At 43.7% G+C, this 17,845-nt stretch overlaps 1 protein-coding gene across 8 annotated transcripts in view; it reads right to left on the minus strand.

Annotated features, from left to right (window-relative positions):
- The window catches only part of LOC139567698 (septin-9-like), a 91,526-nt gene that overhangs the window by 14,093 nt on the left and 59,588 nt on the right, over nucleotides 1-17,845 (minus strand). For 6 of the 8 annotated variants that reach the window (XM_071389117.1, XM_071389118.1, XM_071389116.1 and 3 more), the window contains 4 exons: nucleotides 4,024-4,200; nucleotides 1,379-1,507; nucleotides 1,164-1,245; nucleotides 920-1,057 (listed from right to left, as the gene is read on the minus strand). In XM_071389117.1, coding sequence (XP_071245218.1) covers nucleotides 920-1,057; nucleotides 1,164-1,245; nucleotides 1,379-1,507; nucleotides 4,024-4,200 — 526 coding nt within the window. Of the gene's footprint in view, nucleotides 1-919; nucleotides 1,058-1,163; nucleotides 1,246-1,378; nucleotides 1,508-4,023; nucleotides 4,201-5,072; nucleotides 5,254-13,354; nucleotides 13,377-17,845 lie in introns of those variants that run through there. The other 2 variants (XM_071389121.1, XM_071389123.1) reach the window with 2 other exon arrangements.

Raw genomic sequence — 17,845 nt, forward strand, 5'->3', positions numbered from 1 at the left:
TGTTCTCAGACAGTGTGTGTGTGTGTGTGTGTATGTCCACCCAGGGTGCACACACAGATTCATTTAACAGGGATGAAAGTGTCCAACAAACTGCAGACATGAGTAAAGGGAACACTTGCTAAATCACTAACAGAGTGGCAGGGAGCAATGTGGTTGGTATTAATATTATTTGACCTTTATTTAACCTTTATTTAACTAGCCAAGTCAGTTAAGAACAAATTCTTATTTTCAATGACGGCCTAGGAACAGTGGGTTAACTGCCTTGTTTAGGGGCATATTTGTACCTTGTCAGCTCGGGGATTCGATCTTGCAACCTTTCGGTTACTAGTCCAACACTCTAACCACTAGGCTACCTGCCACCCCGAAAAATGAAACAAATAGCCACCCCCTGGGTGTTTAAAACTATTCTGTTAGTAATGCATACACGTCTAGAAGACTGCAGGACCTTGACAGAATCTTTACATGCTCTGAGACAGACTGAAGTCACTTAACCATGTCCCTGTCTATTAGAATAAATGCTTTTAACTTTGCATGAATGTCTAGGACTTTGATGGTTTATCTTTCGGTTAGTTAATATGAAATAATTCTCCAATTTGCCAAGTCGCGGTTCCTGGTCAAATATACAAATGTATCCTAAACGCTTTGTTGTACATACATGGTTTTAGTCTCCCTGGCACTCATGGTTTGCTTTCACACTCTATAGGATTCGGTACTATAGTTTTCCAAGACAGTGGGTACTATAGCGTCTGCAGTCAAAGGAGTCTTTGTGAAACCTGATTCCCAAAGCGATACCTCTGAGTCTCGGTGGACAAGATGACTTCTATAAGTGGTCGAAGGAAAAGGGGGTCAGTCTAGAGGAAGTGGTGAAGTCCCAGACAAACAAACAGAGTGTGTGAGTGAGTGTGAGTCCATAACTCACCAGTGTCCAGTAGGTGGTATGAAGTACATGCAGCAGTGAACCCGTGAGTCTGGGATCCTCTTCTTCCTGTCGATGTTGATCTCCTCCTGCAGGTACTGCTCATACTGGTCGTTGATGAACTTCATGATTGGCTGCCAGCTGTTGGGGGGGGGGGGGGGGGGGGGGCACATGGGCAATGGAGTTCACAGACAGGCGACGACAGTCATTCACTCTGTGGTAGGGATAAAAAAAAACTACAACTCACCAGTTCTCGTTGTTGATGTGGTCCCCAAAGCCGGGAGTGTCGATTACCGTTAGTTTCATCCTCACGCCCTTCTCTTCGATGTCTAGACAGAGACACAGGAGATATCCATGACATGTATTACATTGTTAATGTATACTGCATACCACAGATCCGTTTGTGTGTGTGTGTGTGTGTGTGTGTGTGTGTGTGTGTGTGTGTGTGTGTGTGTGTGTTACCGTGACTGATGGACTTGATCTCGATGGTCTTGGGGATCCTCTCCTCGGGGTTGGACACCACAGACTTCCTGCTGACCTTAGACTTGAACAGGGTGTTCATCAGGGTTGACTTCCCCAGACCACTCTGACCTGTTAGAGACCAACACAAGGGGTGAACTATAGGTCTGGACACACACAAAAACAGAGGGACTTATCTTCAACAATGAGGCTCTTCTAACCTGTCGTGAATGTACAATAGCTTTCCTGACTCTGAACAGAGACCCTACACAAGTCATGTGACAGACCGAGCTAGACAAAGAGTGTGTCCTCATGCACTCACTGACTATGACAACAGCAGGGCAGCTGTAGGGTCATTCCAGCCTGCTGTCGGGCCATTCCAGCCTGCTGTCGGGCCATTCCAGCCTGCTGTCGGGCCATTCCAGCCTGCTGTAGGGCCACAGAGGACAGATGGACCAGCCACACACACTCCTCACCAAGACCCAGGAAAGGACTGGCCACCGCTCAGAACCTGGTTCCTCTCTAGGTTTCTTCCTAGGTTCCTGCCTTTCTAGGCAGTTGTTCCTAGCCACCGTGCTTCTACATCTGCATTGCTTGCTGTTGGGGGTTTTAGTCTGGGTTTCTGTATAAGCACTTTGTGACATCTGCTGATGTAAGAAGAGCTTTATAAATACATTTGATTGATTCTTCTACCTCCCCATAGGCATCCATTAGCAGCAGGCCTGACAGTGGGCATCGGCAGCACAGCCATGCCAGCTTAATTAGCCTTTATGCATAGGGGACACTGCTGCGGTCTAAGGGGCTTTAGGGCTGGGATTAAGGTAATACATCTCACAGAGGGGCCTTCAGAGATTGGAGTCTGATTACATCTCCACTGACCTTTCACACAATGCCTTTAGAGAGGGACCGAGAGTACTGCTGCGGTGTCAAACTCTGTCCCGGGGCTCCTCACGGGTGCACGTTTAGGTTTTTGCCCTGGCAGGTTTGAAATAATCAAAGTTTGATGATGGAGTTGGTTATTTGAGTCAGCTGTGTAGTGCCAGGGCAGAAACCCAGAGGGGGCCTCAGGACCGAGTTTGGGAAAGACGGTCATAGAGGATAGCCAAAACGGCCACTTCAAAACCAATCAGTTGGGCACTTGTACAGTAGTAAAACGACTTCCCATCAAGTATGACCCTGGATACTATAGGTCACTGGATCAACTATATCCCTGTAAAAAGGACAACCGTATAAAATGTCTTCTTTATCTTAAATCATCAGGACTTGATGGACAGATCCTATATGTGCAGATAGGGATGCAGCAACAAGCAATAACACTACCCTCTCTTCTAACCTGGCCTTTATCATGTGATTCATGTCTCACACACCAATAGCCACTAAAACATGTAAGCGCACAATTGCACAACATAACCTGGGCTCATGAACGCAACTATCATTCACTACAGGTGGGCCTTTCTCCAACGTTACGACTCCACTTCAGGGGTGCACACGTTTCTGACGTCTCTGAACGCGCTGACTGAATGCTGCCCTTTGCCGAAAACAACTATGAGGGTTGTGATGCAGATCAGTGACGGCGTGCCCACAAGAGAAAGATATAGCCTAGTCAGAGATGATGAAAGTCTGGCGTCATTTTTTTTGATTGAATTGATCTTCCTACATGACAGCGATGACAGAAATGAATACTTTTTGACCTTGCCCAGATACGTCTTCTTTGACTTGGTACCATGAGATGCCAACTTTTTTTTTTTTTTTAAACATTCCAATGGTTTAGGATCTCCTCAGAACCACTATGACAACTAGTATGTATACAAAACACACTCCTTCAGGGAGTACTGTGTGTGTGTGTGTTCTACTCTACCACCATCCCCACTGACTGCCACCATACACAAATACAAAGAGACATCTAAGCTGGGAAGAGAGACTCGAGGTCCTTCAACATGCTCTTTGTAGCTTCAATCCCTTCTCACCGTGGTAAAGCACAGGTAACTGCCAAAATAAAGGAAACACCAACAAAGTGTCTTAATAGCGTGTTGCTCCACCACGAGCCGCCAGAACAGCTTCAATGTGCCTTGGTATCGATTCTACAAGTGACTGGAACTCTATTGCAGGGATGCGACACCCTTCTTCCACGAGACACGCTGTCTCAGGCACTGCTCCAGGATCTCCCATAAGTGTTCAAATGGGTTGAGATCTGAGATCCGGTGACTCGCGAGCTGTGGTGAGCTGAGGGCAGGGTAGAGTCTGCTAGAGCTTGTCAACATTAATGGGCCTCATTACCTCACCATCTCGCTCTGCCTGACAGCTTTCCTATATCTACTGAAGGATGTGTAGTGTGTAGCAATCTCAGGGGCAATCGGGGTAAGGGTTCCCCAATGGGGTTTCACGCTAGTTAGTCCTGGAAGATCAAGCACTCACTCCAGGCTCATTTCCAAATGACAGTGTGACCTTGAAAACATTTAAATACAGTGTATAGAAAAGAAAGTGTCTCGCTCTCTCTGGGGATGTGTGGATGTAACAGAGGAAGTATGTGTGTGTGTGTGTGTTCATGTGTGTTTAAAACCATTCACTCACATCCATGATTTCAAAAGGGTGTGTGTTGCATGCGTGTGTGTTTTGCTTGTGTGTGTTCACTGTTCAACACCACTCACCGACGATCATGATGTTGAGCTCAAAGCCCTGTTTCATGGCCTTCCTCCTCATCTGCTCCAGGATGGCATCGATGCCCACGTAGCTGAAGTCGCCAGTGCCATGTGACGCTCCCTTGGCAGGGGGTTGCGGATGTGGTGGGGCGGACATGTTGCTGTGGCTCGGATTGACTTCTGACCCTGATGATGAGAGAGAGAGATCAGTGTTCAGCATGGAACATTTTAAATAGGAGAGTTCCATGCTGACAAACATTATGATAAATATTCTCCATCTCACTCGTCACTGTAGCTGCCGATCAATGAGTAGATACCACGAATGTTCACTGAATTCCAGCTGGTTATATCAAACTGAACTCAAACTACAACGGACAAATGTAACTTATCAAACTGATTCTACACAACAGTAGAGGCATGTTTGAGGAATAATGGATGCTATGCTTCAGCAGTATCAACACGGATATCACAGTTAACAACTCCACCTCACACAATAAGTCACTCATACACCGACTCATACACCAACACAAAACATTGCATGAAAGGACTCAGAACCCCCCCCCCCCCCCCCCAACCGTCTAAAATAGACAAACACAGATCCCTGTGGAATTAAACTGAGTGAGGCAGCCAACAACCTATAGAGACTTCAGCCCAATAAATTACACACAGAAAAGCAGACAAAACACATCCGCTCCCTACATCCGCTCCCTTTCTAGGGAGTTTTTCCTAGCCACCGTGCTTCTACACCTGCATTGCTTGCTGTTTGGGGTTTTAGGCTGGGTTTCTGTACAGCACTTCGAGATATTAGCTGATGTACGAAGGGCTATATAAAATAAACTTAATTTGATTTGATCACCTACATCTGAAGATGTACGTGCGTGTCTTACAATAACCATTCATTTTGTTTGGATTCAGACTTGTGAATTACTGTGTTATGGTGAAAAATAGTGGCAAGCTGCAGCTGTAAAGTGTATGTAGTACTCACAATATTTCAAACTACAAAAAAAGGTACACAGACTCGTGTTGTAGAATAGTAGCAGTTACAAGTTTCAACTCACCTGAGTGAGTGACTGGGAGGCAGGTAGATGAAAAGTACAGTCTACGGTGAAGTAGACCTAAAATAGTCCAAAGTTGCTGAAGAGAAGGTATGACTGTCTATTGTAGAAAGGCTAACTGCCAAAGCAGTATCTGGATGAGCCTACTAAACAGACAACAAGCTGCTTTCAACTGTTACATGTACACACGTTAGCCCTGGAGGGGTGGGAGGAGATAGTTGGGTGTGTTTTTCCTTTGACAGCGTGCTGTGGTATCATCTACTGCTCGAGGTTTACAGACACTCCAAACCACAGACAGAGACATATCACAGCCACCAAAATAGCTGTGAATGAATTCAAACATGCGAGCAGAAGATCCACAGACAAACTTCAAGACGAATGTACATACTGTAAACACGGACCACTATGAACATGCTCCAGACACGGGGAACTGTGGCTGTCGTTTCCAGTGCTTTACATTCTAGTTTGTGTCCATACAGTACACTCACAGTATGAGAGAAAGTAGAACTCCCTTTTGAGTTTGACAACGTCAGCTCTAGCTGTCTGTGACATGTCATTGTAACCACGTCACCCTGCTCCTGTAGCTGTGTGCCTGTTGACCTGATGAATATGGATGAGTATCAACAGCCATGTCTGTCTTTACAGTGAAATCTTCACCCCAATGTCTGGGTTTCCTGTTCATCACACTAGCATCCACATCCTCTCGCTTTAGCTGGCTGGGTCTGATGATTAAAGTGTTGCGTTTTGTTTCACCTTGCACACGGGAAGTCATTGTTATTTCCTGTCCATGTCTGATAACGACAGTTGTGAGCATGCCCATAAAACAACGCCGCCTCAGATCTGACACTAAATTCAGCGCGATATATATTCAGTGTGATATATTCAGTATAGAAATTTCTCCAATGGCATTCCACACAATACGTAACCATTTTGTGATACCATTACAGTAGGAGCTTTCTTTTATTTGGACTAGGAAGGCCTAGACTTTCCACAAGGAAGCCCTGGGAAAAGTGCAGCAAATAAACACAGTGTTCCCAACTGGTCTATCAGAGCTAGAATTTCAGGGCCGAACCAGGACCCTCGTCCAGTTACTACCACACACGCATACATCACCTATACAGGAACCAATATACACAGGCAGTTAGGAAACCTAAGGCTAGCTTTTCCAAACAGAAATTTGCATCCCGTAGCACACACTCAAATAGGTTCTGGGACACTAAAGTCCATGGAGAATAAGAGCACCTCCTCCCAGCTGCCCACTGCACTGAGGCTAGGAAGCACTGTCACCACCGATAAATCCACTATAATTGAGAATTTCAATAAGCATTTTTCTACAGCTGGCCATGCCTTCCACCTGGCTACCCCTACCCCGGTCAACAGCCCTGCACCCCCCACAGCAACTCGCCCAAGCTTCCCCCATTTCTCCTTCACCCAAATCCAGATAGCTGATGTTCTGAAAGAGCTGCAAAATCTGGACCCCTACAAATCAGCCGGGCTAGACAATCTGGACCCTCTCTAAAGTCATCTGCCGAAATTGTTGCTCACCCCTATTACTAGCCTGTTATAAACCTCTTTCGTATCGTCTGTGATCCCCAAAGATTGGAAAGGTGCCGCGGTCATCCCCCTTTCAAAGGGGGAGACACTAGACCCAAACTGCTACAGACCTATATCCATCCTACCCTGCCTTTCTAAGGTCTTCGAAAACCAAGTTAACAAACAGATCACCGACCATTTCGTATCCCACCGTGCCTTCTCCGCTATGCAATCTGGTTTCAGAACTGGTCATGGGTGCACCTCAGCCACACAAGGTCCTAAATGATATCATAACCGCCATCAATAAGAGACATTACTGTGCAGCCGTCTTCATCGACCTGGCCAAGGCTTTTGACTCTGTCAATCACCTCATTCTTAGCAGCAGACTCAACAGCCTTGGTTTCTCAATTGACTGCGTCGCCTGGTTCACCAACTACTTCTCAGACAGAGTTCAGTGTGTCAAATTGGAGGGCTTGTTGTCCGGTCCTCTGGCAGTCTCTATGGGGGTGCTACAGGGTTCAATTCTCGGGCCAACCCTCTTCTCTGTATACATCAATTATGTCGCTCCTGCTGCTGGTGATTCTCTGATCCACCTCTACGCAGACTACTGTATACATCTGGCCCTTCTTTGGACACTTAACTAACCTCCAGACGAGCTTCAATGCCATACAACTCTCTTTCTGTGGCCTCCAACTGCTCTTAAATGCAAGTAAAACTAAATGCACACTCTTCAACCGATCGCTGCCCGCACCTGACCGCCCGTCCAGCATCACTACTCTGGACGGTTCTGACTTAGAACATGTGGACAAATACAAATACCTAGGTGTCTGGTTAGACTGTAAACTCTCCTTCCAGACTCACATTAAGCATCTCCAATCCAAAATTAAATCTAGAATCGGCTTCCTATTTCACAACAAAGCATCCTTCACTCATGCTGCCAAACATACCCTCGTAAAACTGACCATCCTACTGATCCTCGACTTCGGCGATGTCATTTACAAAATAGCCTCCAACACTCTACTCAACAAACTGGATGCAGTCTATCACAGCGCCATCCGTTTTGTCACCAAAGCCCCATATACTACCCACCACTGCGACCTGTACGCTCTCGTTGGCTGGCCCTCGCTTCATACTCGTCGCCAAACCCACTGGCTCGAGGTAATCTATAAGTCTTTGCTAGGTAAAGCCCCGCCTTATCTCAGCTCACGGGTCACCATAGCAGCACCCACCCGTAGCACGCGCTCCAGCAGGTATATTTCACTGGTCACCCCAAAAGCCAATTCCTCCTTTGGCCGCCTCTCCTTCCAGTTCTCTGCTACCCATGATTGGAACGAACTGCAAAAATCACTGAAGCTGGAGACTCATATCTCCCTCACTAGCTTTAAGCACCAGCTGTCAGAGCAGCTCACAGATCACTGCACCTGTACATAGCACATCTGTAAACAGCCCATTTATCTACCTCATCCCCATACTGTATTTATTTACTTATCTTGCTCTTTTGCACCCCAGTATCTCTACTTGCACATACATCTTCTGCACATCTATCACTCCAGTGTTTAATTGCTATATTGCAATTACTTCGCCACCATGGCCTATTTATTGCCTTACCTCCCTTATCTTACCTTATTTGCACACAATATATTTAGACTTTTTCTACCGTATTATTGACTGTATGTTTGTTTATTCCATGTGTAACTCTGTGTTGTTGTATGTGTCGAACTGCTTTGCTTTATTTTGGCCAGGTCGCAGTTGTAAATGAGAACTTGTTCTCAACTTGCCTACCTGGTTAAATAAAAGGTGAAATAAAAAAATATATAATCATTTTAAAAAACATACTTCCAAACCCACACCCCAGAATGAATATCTGAACGACTGAATCTCTGAATGTCCTTTTGTCCTCCACTAATAGTCAGAGTGAGACAACACAATAGAAGAGAATGGGTAGGTGGTGCCGGTTGGACCACACCTTCACTTACCAGTAACTGTGTGGAGCTGCAGTCTCGACCTTCAGTTTCCCAGACCCTGTGCTGATCGATGGAGGCTAAGATACCACAGTGGCTTGGCTGAAACGTCCTGGGAACATGAACTTTATAGAAGAAAAATCCGTGCCTCTTTACCGTCATCAATCAACGCACATCACCGTCAGAGTATTGGGTTTTGTTTTTGTATTCCCTCGACCGGCAAAGCACCCTTCAACTTCTTTATGCGCTTTCATTAAGCTTACATTAAACATTCCATCAAATGGGGAAATGTGAACCCTTTGGTCGGTTGAAACCGCATTAGCCCCTACTGTATGTAAGAGCAGATGTGCTGTGCTGCTATCCCTGTTGAACAGACAATCCCCTGTAGTGGGAATAAGATGTTGAAGTGCACACAAAGTACTGACACAATGGCATGTACAGGGCCTTTGTTGATGTTGTGGTGTCAGGTGCCTACCTCCCTACCTACATGTGTGCGTGCAGCATATCACCCTGCATCCCATTGCTGGTTTGCCTCTGAAGCTAAGCAGGGTTGGTCCTGGTCGGGAGACCAGATGCTGCTGGAAGTGGTGTTGGAGGGCCAGTAGGAGGCCCTCTTTGCTCTGGTCCCAACAACAACAAAAAAGATCCCAATGCCCCAGGGCAGTGATTGGGGATATTGCCGTCTTAAATAACAACAAAAATGTCAGATGGGACGTTAAATGGGTGTCCTGACTCTCTGTGGTCACTAAAGTTCCTATGGCACTTATCATAAGAGTAGGGGTGTTAACCACGGTGTTCTGGCTAAATTCCCAATCTGGCCCTCATACCATCATGGCCACCAAATCATCCCTAGTTTCCAATTGGCTCATTCATCCCCCCCCTCCTCTCCCCTGTAACTATTCCCCAGGTCATTGCCGTAAATTAGATGTGTTCCGTCAACTTATCTGGTCAAATAAAGGTTCAAAGAAAAAAAAAAAAAAACAGTAAGGACCCTACTGTGCAGGAAGCAGCCTCTCTAAGAGACAGGATACAAACCAGCACTAATGACATATTAAGGGTCTATAAGTCATCCCATGCCTGGGTACCACAATGCCAGCTCCCCCTGTGCCATCTGGTGGGTAACGTCTGGGTTCTCTAAGAATAGAGACAACACACACACAGAGAGAGAGAGAGAGAGAGAGAGAGAGAGAGAGAGAGAGAGAGAGAGAGAGAGAGAGAGAGAGCGAGGAGAAAAAATGGTGCTGATGGCAGTGGCTTAACCGGCCTGAGAAGCTACTGTCTGAATTCTCTGTTCTGGTTTGACTGGCACAACTGACGAGAACGATCAGTTTCACTCTCCTCAACAGTGACCACTGATCAAATATTATTGGTCACATACACATGCTGTTGCGGGTGTAGAGAAACATTTCAACTTCCTCATCATTTATGAGCTACAAGAAAAACATTGGCGTTTGAAGATCCAATAGATGGGGCCCCATCAAACTTTTATAGAAAGCCTTGCCTTCCTTTTATGAGTCAGAATAGCAGCCAGGCGTAGAAATTGTTCTACAGAGCACTGGTAGCCTTTGAAGCCTGCTGGGTCTCTGGCTGATTCACCTGATTAAAACTGACCAGTGAAACTATGACTACTACACATTCTAAACTTAGCTCACGCTAAATGACCCTAATTTGATGTGAAGCCCCCTCCAATACGCGTTGCATCCAAACTGAAGACGAAGGGCCCCTGAGCCCAAAAAAAGCAGCTGTTGCTTATTCAAAGGAAATAAGATATTTGACCTGTGAAAACACCTAGCCTAGCTGACCCCAGAATTAACCCTCAAAACACAACATCAAATTATTTTTTCCACTTTCTTAACCCTTTCCAACTGACTACCATTCACAGTGTTTACCAGAACTCTGAAAACAGACAACTGTTACGACTGGGGTTGAAAAAAGGCTAACTGCCCTTTCTGACTTGAGTGTGAAAAGAGATTTAAGTACTAAGGGAAAGAATGTGGAGCGTCGCTGAACGGACATAGTGGAGTTTAAAGGTTCAGTCCATCCTCATTTTCCTTTGCATGGACGGATGAATGAATGGATGGATGGATGAGACCCTAACAGCTGCTGTTTCCAGACTACACATCCAGATTTGCTCCATTGGGAACCAGCTCTGATTCATCTACACACTGGTTCGTTACACTCATCCTAGATCAATGTGGACCATGTGGACACCCAGCACCTTGGTCAAATGAGGAGGACTCTATTTAAAAAGGCATGAACGAATAAGGGTGGAAGTAAGATGTTTAGAAGTTAAATTATCTTGTGTAACGAAGTGGTTGAGATCTGAATGCTGAAAGCTAGTTATGCTACACGGTATGATAGGGGACTGCATTGGTGGTGGTTATGGTATGGGATAGCACCAGTGTCTGCGTGCCACATCTAACCTCTCTACTGTCATGTATAATGAATGTTAATACGGGCTCATACAGAGATATGTATAGCTGTGTTCTCTAGTAAAGATTGCACACAAGCTACATTTTTCAACCCCATATGTGAGGTTTCAGGCTCTGTGGTAGATTCACGGTTTCCTGTTTGTCAGTAGAGACACAACGGAAGAGGCCTAGACGAGAGAGCGAAAGAGACATCAATGAGAAATGAGTCAACTCATACGCCACCTGAAGACTATAAAAATCAACGTGTTTAAAAAAAAAAAACAAGCACTGCAGATTCATTTCAAATGACAACTACACTGACCATTTCAAGACCTTAAACATAATCCCCCGATTTCCCTGTTAATCATGCCAGCTGACAGCAGTGGTGCACTAGTACTACTATAGCGTCTCAAACCATCTTAAATAGCACAGCCACCACATTCCCCACTCCCCTCAAGAGTTGGGGTCAATTCCAATTAACTTCAGTCAGTAAACTGAAATTCCAATTCTCCTCGTTGAAAAGCAATCCCCTTTACCCTACATGCACCCTGTGCCCACCCGGTGCTCCTGGCCAGCCAACACGGCGTTCCCAAAGGAATGTTTTCTCTCAGGAATCTCTCCCACATCCCATTCGGATACAATCTGCCCACAGTCTGCACCAGTGGATCATTTACTGATTTACATGCACCCATAACCAAATATTGTTCTGCTTTCATTCTGCCGTTCAAACATTCATAATATCCGGCACTTCCTGACCCAAATACAATATTCAAGGAGTGTAATTCATACTATGAATTTCATTCAAAACTTGTTTGTAGAGTTATGAAGCAATGGGTTGGTTGTTTGCGGAGCGATGTGCTTTCGGTTTGTTTTGGTTTCTATATATTAAATACAATTCGGCGGAACCTTACTCAAAACGTGTTAAAAACCCATAGAAGACTCCAGAACTTTTCCAATTAAATCACAACCTCTTTAGTTGCCTTTCTGTTGTGAATTATATGACAAAAGGGATTTTTTTTCTTCTCCGTTCTTTGAGGCAAATCCAACCTTTGATGATACCAGAACTCTGGATACCACAGAGAAGGGAAACATGGATGAGAGACCATGACAACGATTCATCTCCTGCACAACGTCTAATTTGGCCTGATGTTGGGCCATGCTGTTTGAATTGTGTGGTCAATGATTAAGCTGGTCCATCCGGGACTGGTCTGTGGGAGAGAAAGAGAGAGCTCTGGTCCAGGACCACATGTCCTCGTCTCTTCACAAGACAACGGGTAATAAAGAATGAGAACTCCACAGCACCAGTCATCCAATCCACTTTGAAGGTCTCTGGACTTCTGAGGAGATCACACCAGTTAAGCTGCTTCCTCATAATTGGTACAACACACATTGTGACAGATCCTATTTGCATGGCTCAGATAAGAGACAGTATATGCCTTCTCTACAACCCTTTAACACATGGATGCCAAGGATGTCTTTGGGAGGAAGCCGAGGCATCATCCGCGTCTTGGTCACACACCGTTACTGATCCCCTTAACAACACGGTCTGCTCTTTTAAAGTCCCAGTTCCCGAGGGGGTGACCTTGTGTCCCAGTAGCCTGGTCCCAGATCTGTTTGTTCTGTCTTGCCAACTCCATTTGTGTCAATGTCACACCAGGACTTGGAGTTGGCAAGACAGCACAAACAGATCTGGGACCAGGCTAGGTGTCTCAGCCCTGTACCAACCAAATGGTCTGACTCGCTCTCTCCCCCTCCATCTCTCTTATTCATTCCCTCCCCCCCTCTCTTTTACAGGAGATGACATTTCCATAGCTTTGGCGGCTGTCTCTCTCTTGAGGAGGAAGCAATCGTTAAGTTGTATGCCTTCTGCTGTCTTGAGCAGATATGTGGATGGTAGGATTACATGGGGCAGTGTGGGAGAGGGCTGACGGACAGGCACGGCAGGATGGCACCGGATCCTACTATTGGACATATTGCAGTAGTCACTATTGCTCTAAGAGCAACTCATCCTCTGTATAGCTTACTGTACAAGACACGCGTGCAAGAGGCATTGTAGACTAAATAGAGTACAGTATTGTAAAGTCATTTACAAAAGTTCTGGTCTGAATGCAGCATAACACAATTCACTCCTTTTCCTATTACTCGGTATAGTGGGAATGAATACAAACGTATCATCATCAGCATGGCGTTTTGTTCTGCTCTTCCTATTAGTCATGTGTGGAATGTCATTCCCCTATTTACCTTATGGCCTATAAGCACGGCACAAAAACTCTCATTCCACACGCTTGCTGTTTAACCTATGGCCTCACTCTTGCAATTATCACTTTCCTCTCTCTGAACCAAGGGGTGTAAATCTTGGGATGTATTTATGTCAACTTACCCATGTTCTCTCACTTCCTGTTTTTCAGCAACAGTTTGACAACCATCCACCACCACCAGCTATAATAACCTTCAGGCCCGTCATTGGAACTCCTTTCTGGGTTCGATGCCAGCTGCACAGCAAAGGGCTACCGCTCAACAACTACATCATACCAGTCATCCAACAGATTCCCCATTCAGAGCGACATACAGAAGCATCCAGGGTCAATGCCCTGCTCAAGGGCACGTTGACCGATCTACCACCAGGCCAAAAACGTGAACTCGATCCCTTCACAGTTCCCCAATAGCTGTCCCTCAACCATTCGAGACCCCTCCCACAGTCCCCACCCCCAAGAACCCCACAGTGCAACAACAACCAAGAGGATGAACTAAAGAGAAAAAAGACAGAAGAAAACAGCAAACAATGCAAAAAAATATATACATTTAAAACAAAGGACATCAAGGACAACGAAAATCAAAACAGCAATGCCAACTGTATATGTTTGTGTGCATGTCTGGCACTATTACATGTATGTGTGTGTTCTTGTATGTGTTTATTTGAATGAGAGTGTGTGTATATGCATGTGTACAAAACACCTGAACGGCATCAGCCTCAGGCAAGCCGGCATTAGCTTTAAAAACACTGCCCCTCAGTGTCATTCAAACATACTTTTTATTATGTTAAAAAAATGTTTTTACTTTTATCTTTGACCATCATTCTATCTCCCACACAACAACTCCACTCCCACTTGTCTCCAATTCCACCTAACAACCCTCAGCTTCCCTCAGCCCATCCCATCTGTCTCTGCTGGCCACCCACTTCGGGTTTCTACACAACACATATCTTTCAACTATGCTGTGATGTTTAACGCACAATTTCAATCTATCTAATCGAATACAATCCACAAATTGCGAGTTGAAGATAAATACTTTTACTAAGAGTATTAGTATATTAGTAATTGACTTACCCGGTCTCTCTAAATCTCCTAACAGTACTATTTCTAGGGTCAATTTTAGATCAATGCTATGCATTTTCAGCCATTCCTGAACCTGAGACCAGAAACAGGCTACCGGAGGGCCAAAATAAATGGTCTATTGATTCTGTATCCTCACAACAAAATCTGCAGAGCTTCGATGTTTTTATGCCCCAAATATTCAACATTTTGTTGGTGGCAAGAATTCTATATAATCATTTTAGCTGAAAAGCACGAAGTCTTGAATCTTGCGTTGTTTTATATATCAACTCATACACCCTCTACCATGGAATCGGTACATCAAAAATCTATTCCCAACTATTTTGCAATCTGTATGGCACAGTTGTCAACATCCTGGTCCTCAAATCAAACTGGTATACTTTCCTATTTATGCTATTTTTATTCGTCCGCCAGTTTTGATCCTTTATATTGGGCAGACAGACCAGTTCCCTAAATCCTCCCGTTGCCACCTGCCTCCTCCATTTTTGGGGTAATGCTGTAATCAATTGGTTGTACTCTTGGATTGAGCAGACTTTCCCGTACAATTCTGATTACTCCATGAAGGACATAACTCTACCATTCCAATTTACAATATAATTTAATAACAAAATACCCTTTTCAAACATCTTTCCCATAAATACTGGTATTTTATCAGCCATAATATTTGTTGTAATATTTTAATATCTTTTCAGGGGGATGAAATTGAAATTGTAGCCAGCTCTGCAATGCTTGTTTGAAAAAGAGAGATACTTTGAAAAAAGTATACTTTTCAATTAATTCGAAAATGAGACATGGCGATCTGCACAAAGGCAAAAAGGCCATTTTTAAACAATGGAGGAGCTTTTCTTAGTAATCTACTTGAGAACCATTTAGAGTTCAAATAAAACTTTTGAATAAGTTAAGCTTTTAGAGAGGTTTAGTGCTTTTATATTTAGTAATCTCAACCCACCCAATTCATATTCATTATATAGATAGGCACGTTTTATTTTGTCTGGTTTAGCGTCCCAGATAAAGAAAAATATTTTTTGCTCATGATTTGAAAAACGAATCATCAGGAGTAGGCAGCGCCATAAGTGAGTAAACTGAGATATGACTAAGGAGTTAATCATGGCAATTTTTCCATAAATAGACAGGTATTTACCTCTCCATGGTTGCAGGATCTTGTCTATTTTTACAAGTTTTCTGTGATATGAATACCGAGTATGTCTACTTCACCATCAGCCCATTTTCTAGGTAAACTGCAGGGTAATGTAAAAGGGAGGGATCTAGATTGCAGACTTAATATAAAATTTGAGTCATCGGCATACACGGACACCTTTGTTTTTAAGCCTTAGATTTCTAATCCTCTAATGTTGTTATTGGATCTGATTTTAATAGCTAGCATTTTGATGGCCATAACGAATATATATGGTGACAGCAGGCACCCTTGTTTACCTCCTCTTGACAATTCAAAACGCTGAGAAGTAGCCGCTATTTACTATTTTACACCTGGGGTTGCTTTACATTATTTTCCCCCATTTTATAAGAGACTTACCGAAATTGAAAAAAATCCAGGATTACTTTATCAAATGCCTTTTCAAAATCCGTTATGAATACCATTCCTGGCTTCTTATATGTTTCATGATGTTCTATTATTTCTAGTAGTTGTCGTATATTATCTCCAATATATCGTCCATGTAAAAAAACAGTCTGATCAGGATGAACAATGCGTGGTAAAACCCTTTTAATTCTGAGTGCTATACATTTCGCTAGTATTTTTGCATCACAACATTGAAGTGTAAGGGGCCTCCAGTTTTTTAGATAGACTGGGTCTTTATATTTTCCATCTGGGTCTAGTTTTAATAATATAGAAAATCAGACCTTCCTGCTGAGTACCTGACAGACTACCATTTCTATAGGAGTTGTTAAAACAAACAATGGAGCTTTAGTATATCAAAAGACTTGATATACGTCTACTGGTATGCCATCAAGCCCTGGGGTTTTTCCAAACTGAAAGGATTTAATAGCCTCAAAAAGTTCTTCCTCTGTAATTTGGTCTCATCCTCTTCCACTGATCTTTCTGTACATTTGTCAATTTTCCATGTTTTATATTAATTAGGAAAAAATTCCTTATTATAATCTTCATTCAGTGGGAGAGGATGAGACGGAAAGAGAACATCTGCCTAAAATAATTAGCTTCCTCTTAAAATATAATTCGGAGAATCATAGATGACGTCGTCTTCAGTAATGAGTTTCTGCAAATTATTTTTGTTTGCGTTCCTGTATTGGAGATTCAAGGAGAATTTTGTGCATTTTTCTCCATATTCCATTCAGTTTGCTTTATTTTTGTAATAGATTACATTAGATCGTTCTTGAATAAGTTCCTCAAGTTCTTTTTGTTTTTCCTCTAACTTCTTTTGTATCTCTGAAGTATCATTTTTATTGCTATCTACACGTACTATTAGTTCAGGGATTTCCCTTCTTAGTCTTGTCTCTTAAGCTAGAAACGGCCTTTTTATTATTGATGAATATTGAATTGAATGACCCCTGAAGGTACATTTAAAGGTATCCCAAACAATAAGGGGATTTGCTGAACGTATATTATACTGGAAAAAAATCAGTTATAAATTATTTTGTCTTAGTTAAAAATAAGTTGTCCTCCAGTAAACTTTGATTAAATTACCTATTTAATAACATTCCATATTGCATTCTGCCACTGCTGTTCAATCAGTTAGACATGTACTTGATTGAACTTGGGTATCAAGAAACATTCCGATTGTAAGGTAGGAGATTATCTGGTCACTACTCCTGTTTGGTTAAACCCATACTGTATACTAAAAGTCCTCAAGCAGAAAAGAGTGGAGAGCAATGCTGGACATCCTGCTTCCCAAGAGGACCAAGTCAAGTACACTGTTTCAAGTTGTCTTAGTCATATGTACAGGATAAACATGGTATACACACCGTCCAACAAAAGGCTTATTTGCAGGTTCCTTCGACAACGCAACACTAACAACTAATACAATATAAGAATAAAGTAAATGGCTCAGTAGAATAGAACAAACATTTGAGCATTAAGTATAATACAGGAGGTGTGATCTGTGTGATTGAGATACATAGGCAATGTTTCGGTTGGTAAACAACTGGGGGTCAATGGAAGGCTGGAACAGTCCATAGGGATGAGGCTAGGTACACTAGGGGGATATACGTAACTGTTCTGTAGTGTACATCCAAGAGGATATCCCACTCACTCAATCTCCCATCCGTCCTTTGAACCAAAGGGAACCAGCTGATTAAGAAGGTCAACGTGCCGCTTTACTGCAATAACACCATAGCATGCGATAGTGGGCATGAAGAATAGAACGGTGGACAGCACACACACACACACACACACACACACGCTTCAGATGAAGGTGGGTGAAGAATGCTACTGGCTCACTTCATCTTTCACTCCTGCCGTCGCTCGTCGGCCCCCTGAGAATGTGACCTTTGGCCCTGCGCGGCCCAAAGCAGACTGTGTTAAAAGACAGCTTTCCACACGGGAACTTCTGGAACACAAAAGA

The sequence above is a fragment of the Salvelinus alpinus genome, chromosome 2, assembly GCF_045679555.1.
Source record: "Salvelinus alpinus chromosome 2, SLU_Salpinus.1, whole genome shotgun sequence".
Classification (NCBI taxonomy): domain Eukaryota; kingdom Metazoa; phylum Chordata; class Actinopteri; order Salmoniformes; family Salmonidae; genus Salvelinus; species Salvelinus alpinus.